The sequence below is a fragment of the Vespa crabro genome, chromosome 10 (genome assembly GCF_910589235.1).
Source record: "Vespa crabro chromosome 10, iyVesCrab1.2, whole genome shotgun sequence".
Lineage (NCBI taxonomy): Eukaryota > Metazoa > Arthropoda > Insecta > Hymenoptera > Vespidae > Vespa > Vespa crabro.
Window position 1 is genome coordinate 2,902,865 of NC_060964.1, and position 16,306 is coordinate 2,919,170.

General features: G+C 26.2%; 1 protein-coding gene across 1 annotated transcript; it reads left to right on the top strand.

The window, feature by feature from the left end:
* The first annotated feature begins 143 nt into the window (after positions 1–143).
* Positions 144–12,080, top strand: LOC124427465. Its single transcript, XM_046970409.1, has 6 exons — positions 144–529; positions 7,248–7,643; positions 7,828–8,025; positions 8,139–8,525; positions 9,612–9,902; positions 11,291–12,080. Exons 2-6 carry the CDS (start codon positions 7,521–7,523, stop codon positions 11,405–11,407), a joined length of 1,116 nt encoding a protein of 371 aa, XP_046826365.1. The 5' UTR covers positions 144–529; positions 7,248–7,520; the 3' UTR covers positions 11,408–12,080.
* Positions 12,081–16,306: the final 4,226 nt, after the last annotated feature.

Consider the following 16,306-nt stretch of genomic DNA (forward strand, 5'->3'; position numbering starts at 1 on the left):
TTAGAAGGATAGAAACTCGGAATTATCCCGGTCGATGTAGTGAAAGTAAGTTTCGTATACGAATCACGTGCTTGAACCTCCCTGAGTATATCACGAGGAGAACTCTTGCTGGCAGGCTCAGTAACATCTTCACCATCCTTCAATTTCCTCCTTATTCGAAACGGTCGATAATCGTTCTCGTTTTTTTTTTTACACGCAAATTAAATAACTCGTGATCGTGTTTTCAGTTTACGTACATTAACACGCACACATACATATACACAAACACACACACACACACACACACACATACACACACATACACACACACACACACATACACACATATCCGCATAAAATTTATTTCTAATTAACAAATTAAATTTAAAGTTATCGTTTAAATAAAATTGTGTATTTTAACTGGGAGGAAAAAAACAAAAAAAAATAACAAAAAAGTGTTAAATATTGGAAAATACAGTGAAAGTGTCGCTTTTTTTCTTTCTTTCTTTCTTTCTTTTTTTATAAAAAACTTCGACATTTCTTCAAAAAGGTAAGCGGTTATATCTTGTTTTTCATTATTATTATATATAATCTTTCGATCGTTGCAAGTGTGGTATAAAAAAAAAAAAAAAAGAATAGAAAAAAAACGGACATTACAAAGGAAAGGAAAGGAAACTTTGATCGATTCTACCCTTTCAAACACGTTTCACTTCGATGAAGGATAAACCAAGAGTAATTAACCTTCTCCAAAGTGGTCTTAATTATTGTTGCCATTTCTTCCCTCCCTCTCTTTCTCTCTCTGTTTTTGTCTCTTTCTCCATCTTCCTTTTTATTTTTATTCTTGTCACGGGATCAGGGGAAAGTACGGAAGAAAAGAGACAAAGTAAAAGAGAGAGAGAAAGAGATAGTCCTTTCACGTTATGAAATGCAATGTCCAGTTCCAAAGAAATGACATTCATTCCATTTTTTAAAAACAAAATTCTACAAGTATTTTTTTCAACCAAATGTTATATAAAATAATTTTAAAAGAAGCGAAATAATTCTAATAAAACTAAATGATAAATAATAAAACGAATATAAAATAATTTATATAAAAATAAATAATTACAATGATAAAGTGAAAAATAATTATAATAAAAATATAAAAGAAAATCTTTTTATAAAGTAATATTTTTAAAATTTTCATTGAAATTTGAATCGATAGATCCATAAGGTCTATACGGTTATTTATAAATAATATAATGATAGTTCGATAATGACTTGTAAGAGGCAAAATATATCGGATGAAATACTTTTTAAAACAAATGTATAAAATAATAAAAGAAAAAAAAAAAGAAATAAATAAATAATTATAATAAAAATTGAGAAATGATCGTAATAAAAAAATAAAAGAAAATACTTTTGGGATGTAGTGCCTTTGAAAATTTCGTTAAAAAATAAATCCCTAGTTTTACTGATTGATGATCAGTGATAGATGATAGATCGATAACAAATTGCAATAGATGAATAAGATGGAATGAAATTCTCAAAGGAACGTACTTCACTTTATTTGTCTTTCGCCTTGGGCGCCTCATTAAGCACATACCAGGCGAATCGAAGCGCGTCAAGCAATTTGCCGTGGCAAATTACTCTGTGGACACCTCAGTCATTTCTTTTTTTTTTACTCCTCTTCCAATCCACGTAGAGTTTATTCGTTACCTCATTAACATAATCTCATACACATTCCTATATAAAGTCTATTTTGATAACAAAAACAATAACATATATGAATTTATAAACAAATTACAATTAAATAAACAATCGTTGACAATTATTATTAACTGTCATTTATTAAAATTTTTGTTATTATTATTAACCAACAAATAAATTATTTCATTTGAATAAAAGAAAATATTTAGAAATATTTAAATTTCATGATAGATTTTATGGCTTTTTGATCCGTGCATTGAAATAGGATGTACATGAAATGAGAACATAATTCGAATTAGGATTAGAAATCTACGATGCAATTCCACGATCTTATCATTTATGTCGATCACAAGCAATGGTTGGTCATTAGAGTAATTTCTTAATTTTTTCTTTTTTTTTTTTGGTCTTTCTTTTACTCAAGTTTCAAAGTGAGTCCTTCGTAAATATAATTAGTATTTAATAACTACTAATTACTGATAAATTACTACGTGTTATCTACTACCATCAACGATCAAGAAAAATTTTTATGATCTGAAAATTCCCCCAATTCATTCATTTCAACTATTTTATCTTTTTGTCTGTTTCTCCGTTACAATTATTATTTATTTATCTTTTTTCTCTTCTTCGACTTCGAGACTTGTAATACGTCAAATATAATAGAAACCTTTTAATTACAGTCTTCTCTTGCATATCGACTCCGCTCTTCGATCCATCAAAAAAAAAAAAAAAACTAGAAATACCAAGTAGTATTTTTTGTAAACATCAACAGCAAAATGACATTATTATCATTATTATTATCATCATTATTATTATTATTATTATTATCATTATTATTATCATTATTATTATTATTATTATTATTATCATTATTATTATCATTATTATTATTATTATTATTATTATTATTATTATTATTATTATTATTATTATTATTATTATTATTATTATTATTATTATGGAATAATTGATTTTTAAAATCATTCAGAAGCTTTGATAATAATCTTTATAAATTTTGGTAGACACAAGAAAAAATTTGAGTTATAAATGATTTGAAAAAAAAAGGAAAGTACTAAAAGGAAAATATAATAATAAATATGCAGATCATATAGAATTTTTGTTTAAGAAAAAGCTAACATTTTTTTTTTAGTTAGCTTATTTTTTTGTTCTTCAAGTATAAATAATTTATTAACTATTGTTTTATATTATTTTCATTCATGTTGAGTGAAATAATGCACGAATAGATCCAATTTTATATAACGCATAACAGAATACAAGAAGGTGTATCTCATCATGAAATTCCTTTCACTTCCGTTGCGTTCTCGCAAATTTCTTACGCAATATATGTATAAACTCAGTTCAATAATCGATAATAATAAATCGATTGATTCGAAATAGAATCGTTAAGAGAATTATACCAACCGATGTTATTAACTTTCTCTCTTTCTCTCTCACTTTATCTTCGTCTCTCTCGTCAAAAGATGTTCAACTTTCTACTAGACGATTACTGGCAAATATCTTCCCCATTTTATAACACCATGATTATTAAGAATATTTTGAAAAAAATGTTTAAGAAACAAATTTTCCTTTTGATAAAAAATTTCACTAGATAGTTTTATCAAAATTTTTCCATTAATAAAAATCAATGTTATAATATGGAATATATATAATTAATTGTCGTTAATCTTTCTTCCAATATAATTTCGTAATATAATTTTTTTACTATAATTTTCATAGTAGAATTTTTTTCTTATGTAATATTTTTAATACAATTGTTTTCCCTATATAATATTTCTAATATAACTTTTTTCCTAATTATATTTCTGATATAAATTTAATCTTTATAATTATCTTTTTTATATTTTCATTTTATTTCTTTTATCTTATTTCGAATTAATAGTAAATTCTATTTATTCACTAGACAAACAACAAATTCTATTAATTATTAATATATCTTTATCTACTGTATTTATTTCATCTAATAAATGGAAAGATTAATATACATATTCTTACGTATGTATAGATGTTCTATTAGATGAAACACTTTAAAAAGCAATTAACCTTCACTAACATCTTGGTTTCTGTTTCTCTTATTCTCGGGAAGAAATAATTACACAGAAAGTAAGAGTAAAACGTGTAGAGCACAAAACGATCAAAAGAGCCATTCTCTTTCGTAAAACGGGTATTAAGTCACACCAAACTACCAAAGTAATTATTCAAGCTCGTTGTAAATTCTAATTATGCTTATCATTGACATATTCTTTGTTTGTTCTTCTTCTTTTTTTTTATCTATTACTATATTAAAAAAAATCATTGTAAATTTTTCGCACAAAAAAGGAAAAGAATTTCTTAATTATTATTATTATTTTTTTTTTATAAATATTATTCCAATTAGACTTAAAAAGGACGAAATTTGCTTAATGTAAAATTATTATCTTATAAGTACTTAACATTTTTCCACTTTTTATAAAAATATATTTTACGGAGGTATTTAAAATCATTACATACATACACATACAAAACCATACACATAGAGAAAGAGAAAGAGAGAGACTTTAGATATATCAAATTAAAAAAATATATATTTAAAAATATATATTTAAAAAATTCTAAACAAAAATGATATACATCACATAATTAAAATTTGTAAAAATATATTTTTATATATTTGAAATCTATGCTTTAACAAATATTACGAAAAAAAGGAATATAATCACGATATACTTAAAAAAATTGTCTATCTACAAAACGATAAAGCTGTCTACGTATAATATTTTAACAAGAAAAACTAAGAAAGAACAAGGAATAGGAATTCAAGTGAAAGAGGAAGAATAACGGGTGGTTGTTTGAGAACGTTATTATCAAGCCATGAATACATACGCGCACATACACACACACACACACACACACACATGGCTCGAAATCGTGTGAACCAGAACCGCGAATGGTGCACATTTCGCGGTTGCATCGTCAGCAAGTTTTCGAACGTATTTTACTACACGACTAACTGTGTTCCGTAATACTCTCATCGTTGCAAGATAGAAAGAGAGAGAGAAAAAGAGAAATAGAAAGGGAGAGAAAAGTTATTTATAAAAGAAAAATCTGTTAGACTTTTCTCATCTCCTCTTATAGTAAAGAAAGAAAGACAAAAAAAATTTCATACACAGGGTATGCGTGTTAACTAAGAACGAAATACTACTTGCATACCAATTAAAGAAGGTGAGAGAAAAAGAAAGAGAGAGAGAGAACATATTTCTTTAGGTAATACTCATAGCCTCTTGCTTTACAATTTTTCACATACAATCATTGATTTATGAATTAAGGAAACTCTTTTTATGAGTCATAAAATTCATTCAATATAACATTTTTAATATGTTTAACCAATATAAATCATGACTATTTACGAATTGAAATTATTTAACTTTTTTTGTTATCTATATTTTAATAACGTATCATACAAGATTAATATCATAGCTATTTATAATAAATAAATAAATAAATCTACATATAAAAGATTTACATAACAAATAAAAATCTTATACATAGGAAAATACAGAAAAAAGATAAAAGTCAACTTTTATTTATTAACTCGTCGCATGATTTATGTCCTAGTGTATATGAATAAAATTTTTAATAATTTTTTCAAAAAGAATATTTTTCTATAATTATGCAATTTTATAAAAGTATCAAATAATTTTGATACTATCATGAAAATACAATAATATTTTGATAATAATATTCAAACATTCATAAATTTTCAATTACATTTATTAACTATTAACAACAATTACTTTCAATTTTCAACGTCACTTTCAACAACTACTAATAACAATTACTTTCAATTTTTTAATTGTAAAATTCTACTACTAGATCAATTGATAATGATGATGTTTCATATAATTACAAGGACAACTTGATTCGAATAAACGGAGTCAATCGAAATCTATATAACACGAAGTTCAGTGAAATATGGATAGATTTATACACGTTTATTTACTGTCAGAGAGAGAGAGAGAGAGAGAGAGAGAGAGAGAGAGAGAGAGAGAGAGAGAGAGAGACGAAGATGATTGCAACAGCTTCTTCTCGTGAGGAACGTAATTAGAACAAGGCTGAGATTCTACTGAGAGCGATTGTATCGTTTTGTTAAATGACGAAGACCAAACAGAACGTTCGATAATGATGATGATAACTTACAGTCAAAATTAAATTCTCGTTACATACGAAAAATCTACAGAATATTACGAAAGAATAAATTATCGCATATTTCAAATCTACTTTAATTTGTTCATTAGCTTCGATGAGATGGCAAAGAGAAAAGCAATCCAATGTTTTAAGAACGAATTTAAAAATTTAGAATTTCCCTTGTATTTCTATTTTTATATTTTTTTCAATACTATGTCGAATAAAAAGAATTATTTTTATATATCATTAAATAAATTATCTCATTATTCATCTGACAATATCTAAACAAAATTTATAATAATAATAATAATAATAATAATAATAATAATAATAATAATAATAATAATAATAATAATAATAATAAATTAAAATTTATAATAATCTAAAATTCACTAATAGTGCTCAGGCATTTTGTATTCTTCCTTTCAATGTAAGAGATAAAAAAAAAAGAAAAAAAAAGAAAAAAAAAGAAAAAAAGAGGACGACCATAAATATCTTCCGGTGACGAGCAGAATAAAAATTATGTTAAAATAAACATTTCTAAAAGAAGCCGAAAAGTTCCGGATTTTCTGGTTGCGTTTTAAAGATCCATGCGAGAATTCACGCACGCGCTCCTATCAATGCATCTATTTCATTCTTTATCTCTTCATCTTTCTGGAACACACGTGACTGCCGGACGTTGCATAATTCAAATATAGACGCGCGAGAGAGTAAGCGGGCCAAAGTAACGAATAAATTTCAGCGGTGAAGCGTTTCCAAAAAAAAACAAGAAAAAGAAAGAAAGAAAAAAAGAATTTGGAATACTTTCTTTTCTTTTATTTTAACTTATTTTAACGTGAAATTTTAGAAAAAAAATTTACTATGATAATATTGAGAATATACTATAATAAAAATATATATTCTATAAGCATTAGATATGACAGGAAAAAAAAATATATATAAAACAAAAAAAAAAGATTTTGATTATATTATATCAACTCAATCACGAATCACGAAACAGGATCATGAGCACGACCATGAGCATGAACATGAGCATGAGCATGAGCATGAGCATGAGCATGAGCATGAGCATGAGCATGAGCATGAGCATGAGCAAGAGTTGCGATAAATGTATTTTAATAGATTTTCTACAAATTTACATTGTAAAATGATATATCAATAGCTTTGTCATGAAACAATTTACCTTCCGGTATTAATCCGTTGTTGTTCAAAAAAAGGGAGGGAAAGAGAGAGAGAAAAGAAGAAAAAAAAAGAAGAAAGAATCCGTTCGTTTCTCGAATATTTTCGCAAGCGATGCAAATCAGTCGTCGGATGTGTTTTAACGACGACACGCGATACTTTCTTAAATGTTTCTTGTATTTTACAAGAACAGCACAACTATATTTCGTAATTCTTTGCAGATATAACAGTGCATTAGCATACTAGAGAGGACCCAAACCAAGAAAATAGAAAGGATGCGATTGATCGTACAGATTTAAGAGTGGAGCCGAAGCCGAAACCGAAATCGAAGTCAAAGTCAAAGTCGAAGTCGAAGTCGAAGTCGAAGTCGAAGTCGAAGTCGAAGTCGAAGTCGAAGTCGAAGTCGAAGTCGAATTGATTGATTAATTAATTGATTGATTAATTGATTGATTAATTAATTGATTGATCGATCGATCGATCGTAAATCGATTAAGATGAACGGAAACGGAAAGATGAACAATAGCACTAATAGCAGTATTAACAATAATAATTGGTGCCGCCAGCTGACATTGATTATCACGATTTTTTTATTGCTATCTGTTGCAGTAGCTGAAAAGGTTATATTTCTATTTAAAAATATCTCTCGTTAATTCCTCATTAACTTTTCCAAATTTCATTTGCACAAAAATATTCTATCTTATTTTGATTTAATTTTTTTTAAATAAAAAAGAAAAAAAAAAAGAAAAAAAACGAATCAAACGAACCGCAGTTCGCACGAAGTCCTCAGAATTCTTGTTGCAGCAAAAACGTCAAATCTTTAGGGAACAAGTATTGCCAGCTCTTGGTGGGAAAATACCAGAGGAAGCTTTTAGAACTGATCGTTTGGCGCTAAATCGTTTGAACAAAGAAGGCATTACAATACCGGATGGTATTGTACTAGACGCGAGACAGGTTCATAAACATCCACATACTTCCCAGCATATGCCTAAGATCATTAAAGTAAACAAATTTATATGCAGAATAAATATGAAAATACATTGAATAAAATTCAACGAGATAATAAATCATTAATATAATATGTTACATAATTTAATAAATAATTTTTATTAAAGGTATACTTAACGCCTGATGGTAGATACGTACCACCCGAAGGTCGGACTCATTATGATCATCCGAAAGCCGTCGACACAACTTACATCATTCGAACGCCTTTCGGAAGACCCGAGAAACCAATGAATAACTTTGGAAATTACAAGCATCATAGAATGCATAACAAACAGCAACCTTATCCTAATTACAGGCAACAGCTTGTACCATTGATTCCACCTACCAAACCTGGTGTTTATAAGCCAATAGTGACGCCATTGATGTTACCAGCGAATCCTAATTTCTTTGAACGAACGTATTTGCCTACCTTGGATCTTGAATACGATTGGGATACCGTTTATCGACCTTTCAATGAATATTACGTCGACAACATACTGTTTAATTCTCATCAGGTAATTTGTTTTATTATATCATATACGTTTATACAGAAGTTATACTTTTTTCTTCTTTTCTATATAATTTGCATAATTTTTTATAAATTATACGATATATTTGAATAAACATTTTAAAAGTTAAAATTTTAAAAAGTAATCAAAAAAAAAAGATAAAAGAAAAAACGGACAAGCTGCATATATTTACGATGTCATTTTGTGATAACAATTTTATTTTCAATTTTCTAGACCAATAATTAGGGCGTTTTATTAATCGATTTATTAATAATCGATTTATAAATACGAACAAACAAAATAATAATATTATAATTAAAATTTATGAATCAAGACACTTTGAATACTTCAATTTTTATTCGATTGATCGAACGAATTTTCTCTCTCTCTCTCTCTCTTGTTTTCATTATTTCTAAACAATGATTCATAATTAAATCGATCGACAAACGTATGTAATAGCTAAATAAATAGTATAGATGTTGCAAGTCATACAGACCGTGAAAGCAAAACAAGTTTTGTCGACACATGAGATTCTAGTTTACCTACTTCGACGATCGTTTGAGCCTACACCACAAATACTACCACAGTTTTCTAGTATTACATAGTCCTCCCAAGAAGATATCCTTGTATCTTATACCAGATGTGAAAGAACGAAAGTATGTACGTCGAGCGTGATGCCATATATCAAACATGCAAATCTCCGTGAAGCGATCGTTCAACGCTATGATATATTGATGACACAGAGTGAAAGAAAAAATAGATTTAATTATAATAAAAAATTATGATTAAAATAGAAAGGATACATATATATATATATATATATATATATATATATATATATATATATGTATATATATATGCAGAAAAAGAAATAATAATTTAGCATATTTATTAAAGAGTAAATTATAAATAATGAGAAATTAATAATAAGAGCAGAATATAAAATCATAAAAAAAAAAAGGAAAAAAGGAAAAATATTAATTAAATCATAACGAACTTGTTATTAATAGTCTATATTGGATAAAACTAAATTAACATTAAATATGTTCAATCATTAGCCTGATAAAAATTACGAATATTTTTACATTTTAGATTCTCACGGATTATCAAGGATTTCTCGACGAATTTCACGGAAGATCGTTAAGACACGTTGTTGGCAAATCCAACGAGAGAAACAATTACGATAATGGCGCAGATCGGCACAGATACAATTCGAACAAAATTATTCGAACGAATGTTCGTTCTAATGGTTATCGCGATAACAAGTATAATAATAATATCACATCAAATATTAGTTACACGAATCTCACGATAATTCCAGAGACTGAATTTTCTTGTCGTGGAAGGAAGGGTATGTTTGCTGACGTAGAAACCAAGTGTCAAGTAAGTTCACTGAATGTATTAAACGCTTTTACTTTTAATCTTAACGCGCAGATATTCAATAATTACAACTTTACGCTTGTACTCGTGACGAGTTGGCCGGTTAACTTCCGAGGTTATCTTCACACGACACGTTTTGTAAGAGAAAGATTCTTCAATACTTCCTATACGATATTTTTATGATGAAAGATATATTTATGTAGTTTATACGTAACGAGAAAGTAATCAAAAACGATTCGAGAATGGCAAATCATTTGTATATATGTACATTAGTTATACGTATATATGTATTTTACATTAAGCGAAAGTATCCAAATCAAGATGAACGACCATACTTTTGTCTCATAAATAATAAAAGCATAATTCTTTTCAAAATAAGACTGCTACATTGATTATATATTAAATTGGCAAATACGTAGGAATTTCTGAATTTCTTTCTGAATTTCTGAATTTCTAAAAAATGAACGTAGAAATTTCTAATATTTGTTTATTTTCATTTAACAACAATTTGAAAAATTTGTGGCTTTTTATTTAATGTATATCTGAATTTCGTTCGTAAAATGAAATAAATCTTAAAGTAGAAAAAATCAGCGAATTTTTCAAATACAATGTAATAAAAATAATGATATTCATTTTTAGTCAATTTAATATATACTCTATTAAAAATTCAATTAAACATTGTACTGGTCGATTCTATAGTACGAAGTATTTTGATTTTAAGACATTTGAAAATTATGCTTTTATAAATATATGAAAGAGAAATTCATATCTCATTTAATATATAAGAATTAGAAGAAGTAACGAATTCGCGCAGCCATTTTAATTACGAATTGTATTAGTTAGAAGATCTTCGTTACGAAAGATATTTAATTAAAATGAATTAATAAAATCGATTCACTTCGAATATAATCGAACAAGGAAGTGACTCAATCTTAAAAGGAGGAGAACGAGGAAGCATCTTATGGAGACTTTCTATCTCATATTTTCCCATTTAATCACTCATACTACCTATACTTTACGTTCTACATATATCAAAGAGATTAAAAGAAGAGATAGAAAAAGAAGAAGAAAAAGAAAATCTGCGTTGAAATCAAGAATCAAGACTTTCGAAAAATTAACATAGACAATGTCTTTTTATACCAAACCTTTAAAATTTTATAACCAAAGGTTTAAAATTTTTTATTTACAAATTGTGTCACTCATTCCTACAAACAGATCATACTATTGAAAACATATCTTATATAATATATGTCACAAATCGTAACGCTTTTCACCGATTTGACCACGCCATGAAACATTTATTAATGTTTCAAAGAACTTCCAAAGATTGAACAAACAAGTTCCTCTTTCTAACAATAAATTTTTGCTTTCGTTTTGCTTCCTTCTTCCAGGTCTTTCATAATTGTTCTGGTTGGTCGAGAACGTCTTCTCTTTGTCCACCTGGTACGGCTTTCAGCAAGGATAAAAATCGATGCGAATGGTGGAACACCGTCCAATGCAGAGAATGATGAGATAACTAAAAATAACAAGTGTATTCGAAGTCGATTGATCATCGGACTTTAAACGATACATGAACTTTAACCATTGAGTATTTTTCATTCGACTAAAGATTTTTTATAACATCTTTAGTTATATAAAAAAAAACATCAGGAAAATTTAACTTTTAACGATCCTCATTAATTTAAATATTCATAAAACATTTCAATGTGTTGGATTAATAAGATACACGATTATTCAAATGTAAGCACACGTAATTGATCCAATCGCTAATATGAAAAAAACGGGGCCAGTCTCAATATGAAAAAAGAGCTCAGTTCTCAATTAAAAAATTTACAAGATAAGAATAATGTGCATGGTTTAGTTCATAATTACGACACAATATTGTAAGGCATTTTAAATGAATACAGTGTCGGTTTCCAAGAACAATACTGTGCTTATGATTATGTAAGCAAGTCACATGATAACTACAAACGTGATATCCGTAGTAAAAAATTATTCAGCCATAACGTCGTAAGATACAGTGTATGAATTAAGATCTGCGTAAATCTAAGAAATTTTGTACAAGTTATTTTTTATAGTAAAATGTTAATACACGGATCATCTGAAACTGATTTAATCTCACATCACAATAAACCTCATAAACTCATAATTCTCATCTTTTTATAAAAATTTGAGATATTATAAGTTTATAATATTACTGTTAGCTAAAATTCATATAAAATCAAATTAATTAGTAATAATAATCAATCTTCTTATCTCACTTTTCTAATTAAGAATTACTACATTTTCTTTAAAACTTCTCATCAATAATAAAATTCTAATCTCATAAAAATTAAATCATTCTTAAACACTGTCATTTAGTATTACAAAAAAAAAACAATACAATATTATCGAGAATTATTATAATTTTTCTTTAAAATTTCTCATAAAATTAAATTATGATTTCAACATAATTATAAATGTGTCTACTCTATTATTGCCGATCGAGATTTTATCGATTTCTATAACAGGATCTTATTATTACCAACTAGTCTATAAAATAGCGCTCGACTATTATTCACTACGTTTGACTCAACTGATACAGAAGAATCCACTATTACCAACTGGTTTCTTTTTTATTCGGTAAAACAAAGAACTATTTTTAATAACTACTTTTACTTCAGTTAATAAAGTAAAAAGCTACACGATTTATCATTTTATATGTTTTATCATTATCTTTTATTTGTTTTACTCTATATACACCAAAGTTATGCATGAAACATATATCGTCTATACTAGAGATTTATGTGAGTTATGGTTACGAAAAAAATGAACTGAAAGCGCATTAAAATAACTCTCTCTTCTCAAGATTATAATATATAGCTAATTTCAAAATTTCTGAATAAATTATACACTAAAATAAATCTATTTAATATCTTTATTGAGACATGAGATATGTTCTATTTTTATATTTTTATATATGTATTAATATAAAAAAATAGAATATAAATTATCATAGAACATAATAAATTTTAATTGAATTTAAATGCAGCCATTAGCACGACAGTACTTGCGTTATTTACATTTATTGTATATCGCAAATAATATCGTCCCAGGTCTCACCACTTGGAGGTTGCCGCATACGGAGACCCACGAACTAAGATTCTACTCTTTAATTCCAAAAAACAATAATCATTATAATTTGGAAAAAAACATAAAATCAATCGCGAAATGAATCAAAAATTTTTTTCTAATCAATCGAGATTAGACGAAAATTTATGTATTCATTTGATATCGACCTACCTACCCGATAAACGCAATGGAATAGAATACTTTGGTCAGTTTTCATGAAACTCTATTCCTAAATTAAACCAAATCTGCATATATTGATCTGCATTATGTTGAAACTGCAAAAAAATGCCGTATTATACACACAGCCTATATACATTATATAAAGATTACGTATCTTATAAAATATTATTTGATAATGAGAATACATAATATTATAAAGATATCGCTTTATTATTTTATATATTCTATATATAATTTCTTCAAGTGATATAAACAGCATAGTTACCTGTGAACATAAAACATCTAAACCATTTTATAATTAAACAAGAAGGAATCAAAATAATATACAAATTTTATATAATAAATCAGCAGCCATCTGTAAACATAAGACATTTTTAATAAGACAACTTTGTTACTTTCTGAACATAATATATGATCCAATTAAATATATAAAAAATAATTATCTCACACACATACACACACACACACACACACACACACACACACACACACACACACACACACACACACACACATATATATATATATATATATATATATATATATATATATATATATATATATATATATATATATATATGAGTATTTACAAGAGTAAAATCGAATCTTGCCAATTTACATTTTTCCTGAAACAGAAATCAACTCTGAATAAATTAATTAAAAATTTCTTCAATTTTTCAAATGAATAAAAAAATTATTTTAAACAATTCATCTTCTATTACTCTTCACTTTTTATGATTCCAACTTGTCATTTAAGTCCTCAATGTTTAAATATATTATTATTAATTCCCATTATTATTTTATTTTGATTTTTTGTTGGCTACAGCATACGGTAAACCTGAAAAATAAATTAATTTTCTATAATGCATTTATAATCTTTATTAACTTATTTTTATACCATATATAAAAATATTACCTTAAAATATTCTTTCCAACATTGTCGTTAATATGTATTGATAGAAGGATATTTTGCAATATTTAATCTTGATACTTTAAAATAAAACTCTCTGTAATAGAAAACTATATAAAAGGACATGATGTAGAAAGATGAAACTGTATGTACAATCTATGACCAAATATTTTCACTTTTGATAATGCAATAAATATAAAAATCTTATAATATATATTTTTGGTCATAAATTGTAATGCTGAAATACAAAAACGCAAACATTATAATGACAAAAAATATTAGCATAAAACATTTCGATTTCTCAATGCATTAAAAAATGTGTTTTACGTTTAAACAGAAATAGAAAATTTATTATGAATGACGTTTACATACAAATATATAAATATATATATATATATATATATATATATATATATATATATATATTTATACATATAAAAAAGAACAAAAATTGCACACTAAATTGTCAATTCAATAATACAATTACAAATGCATATTGCAAATTATTCAAGACACGTTATAAAAAACAAGAAAAAATTGTGAACATTTTACAATAATGAAGAATTAACTTAAGTCACGGTAAAAAAAAACAGAAAAAGAAGTAAAAAAAGGAAAAAAGTATACTGCACCTTATATCGTATTACAAAATGCGTACACAATTTTGTATACCGCCATAACCATGTCCTTAATGAGACCAGACCTATATTTAATCGATAAATTACAGATATCTTATCTTATCACGTGTATACTAACGCGAAGTATGCAGTTACATCAAGTGTTTGATGTATATATTACATCGTTTATTTATAAGACACTTCCTTACTCATTAAATTATAAAAAATATATTAATATAAATTCAGAATTTTAGAACCATGTATTTTTTATATAAAATATGTATTATGTAAATGAAATAATAATAAAATATGAAATCTTGAAGAGAAAAATAAGAAAAATAAGATTAAATATAAAAATATTGTATATATTAGAGATAAAATTGTTTCAATAATCTTGCATATTATTCTTAAGAATTTATTTTATGAATTTAATTTATCGTCACTGATTGTATTAACAGATTTTAATTTCTCTAACTACGTCAAGTCTTATAGATTTTTAATCAGAATAATTAGAATTTTAGAATTAAAATCAGAATATAATAAAATGGTGGTTAGTGATTTTATAGAATTATTACTTAGTAATAATCATATAAAAAAATTTAGAATTATTTTGAAATAAAAATCTACATGCTTGAATATCCCAGGTGCATTCCTGAATGCATACCTGTCCCTGTTCTAAATTGTTTTCGTCCACACTCCTGAGTTTGGGACAGCCTTTTCATATGTATTATTTATATACCAAGACTTATGCATTTTTCTTCCAAAAATAATTATATTTCTTTAATATATAAATATTTCTTAAAAATTCATTGTTATCTCATTCATTATTATTTCTTCATATTTCTTATGAATCTTTCATATATACGTATATATACAATTAAAATGTACTTTCTTATATATCTATGAACTTTTTCATTTGATAATTGTATTTAAATAATTTGGAACAAAAATGTATATCCCTGACATATTTTATGCACTCCTGAGTGCAAGGCTGTTATATTTGTATCATATCGCTCGCTTAGCAAAATTTATATATTTCTAATCAGAATGATTCAAATTTTCTTTTCATTCATTTACACTCTATTTAAATATAAATACATTATTATATTAGAAATCATATAAAATAATCTTAATTTATTATTAAATAAATATTATGTCTTTAAAAGAATTATATAAGATTGGTATGTTTAAATATTTATTTATTACATACTTTCATAATTGCAGTTTCATATCGATCATTGTATAACAAGAAATGTATATCCTTACTATAATATGTTCATCTGCATTCCTGAATGCAATCATGTATTTACTATGAACCTATCATATGCACTCCTGAGTGCAGGCAAGCCATTTCAATCACTTCATTCATATACTAAGGCTTATGCATTTTTATTCCAAAAAAGGAATAATTATATTTCTTTTATATATATGCAAACATTTCTTAATAAACTTTATATCATTCGTTATATCTTCTTAATTATAAAAAATTTCTTATGTATAATGAAAATACTCTCTTCTCTTTCTCTCTCTCTCTTTCTCTCTCTCTCTCTCTCCTTTTTTCTTTCTCTTTCAAATATATATTATTAATTATC

Bases quoted from the DNA above. Each gene is read 5' to 3' on its own strand.
- LOC124427465 (XM_046970409.1), top strand. From the start codon at position 7,521: ATGAACGGAAACGGAAAGATGAACAATAGCACTAATAGCAGTATTAAC. The intron at 8,526-9,611 runs GTAATTTGTTTT...TTTACATTTTAG, and splicing joins TACTGTTTAATTCTCATCAG to ATTCTCACGGATTATCAAGG. The intron at 9,903-11,290 runs GTAAGTTCACTG...TCCTTCTTCCAG, and splicing joins ACGTAGAAACCAAGTGTCAA to GTCTTTCATAATTGTTCTGG.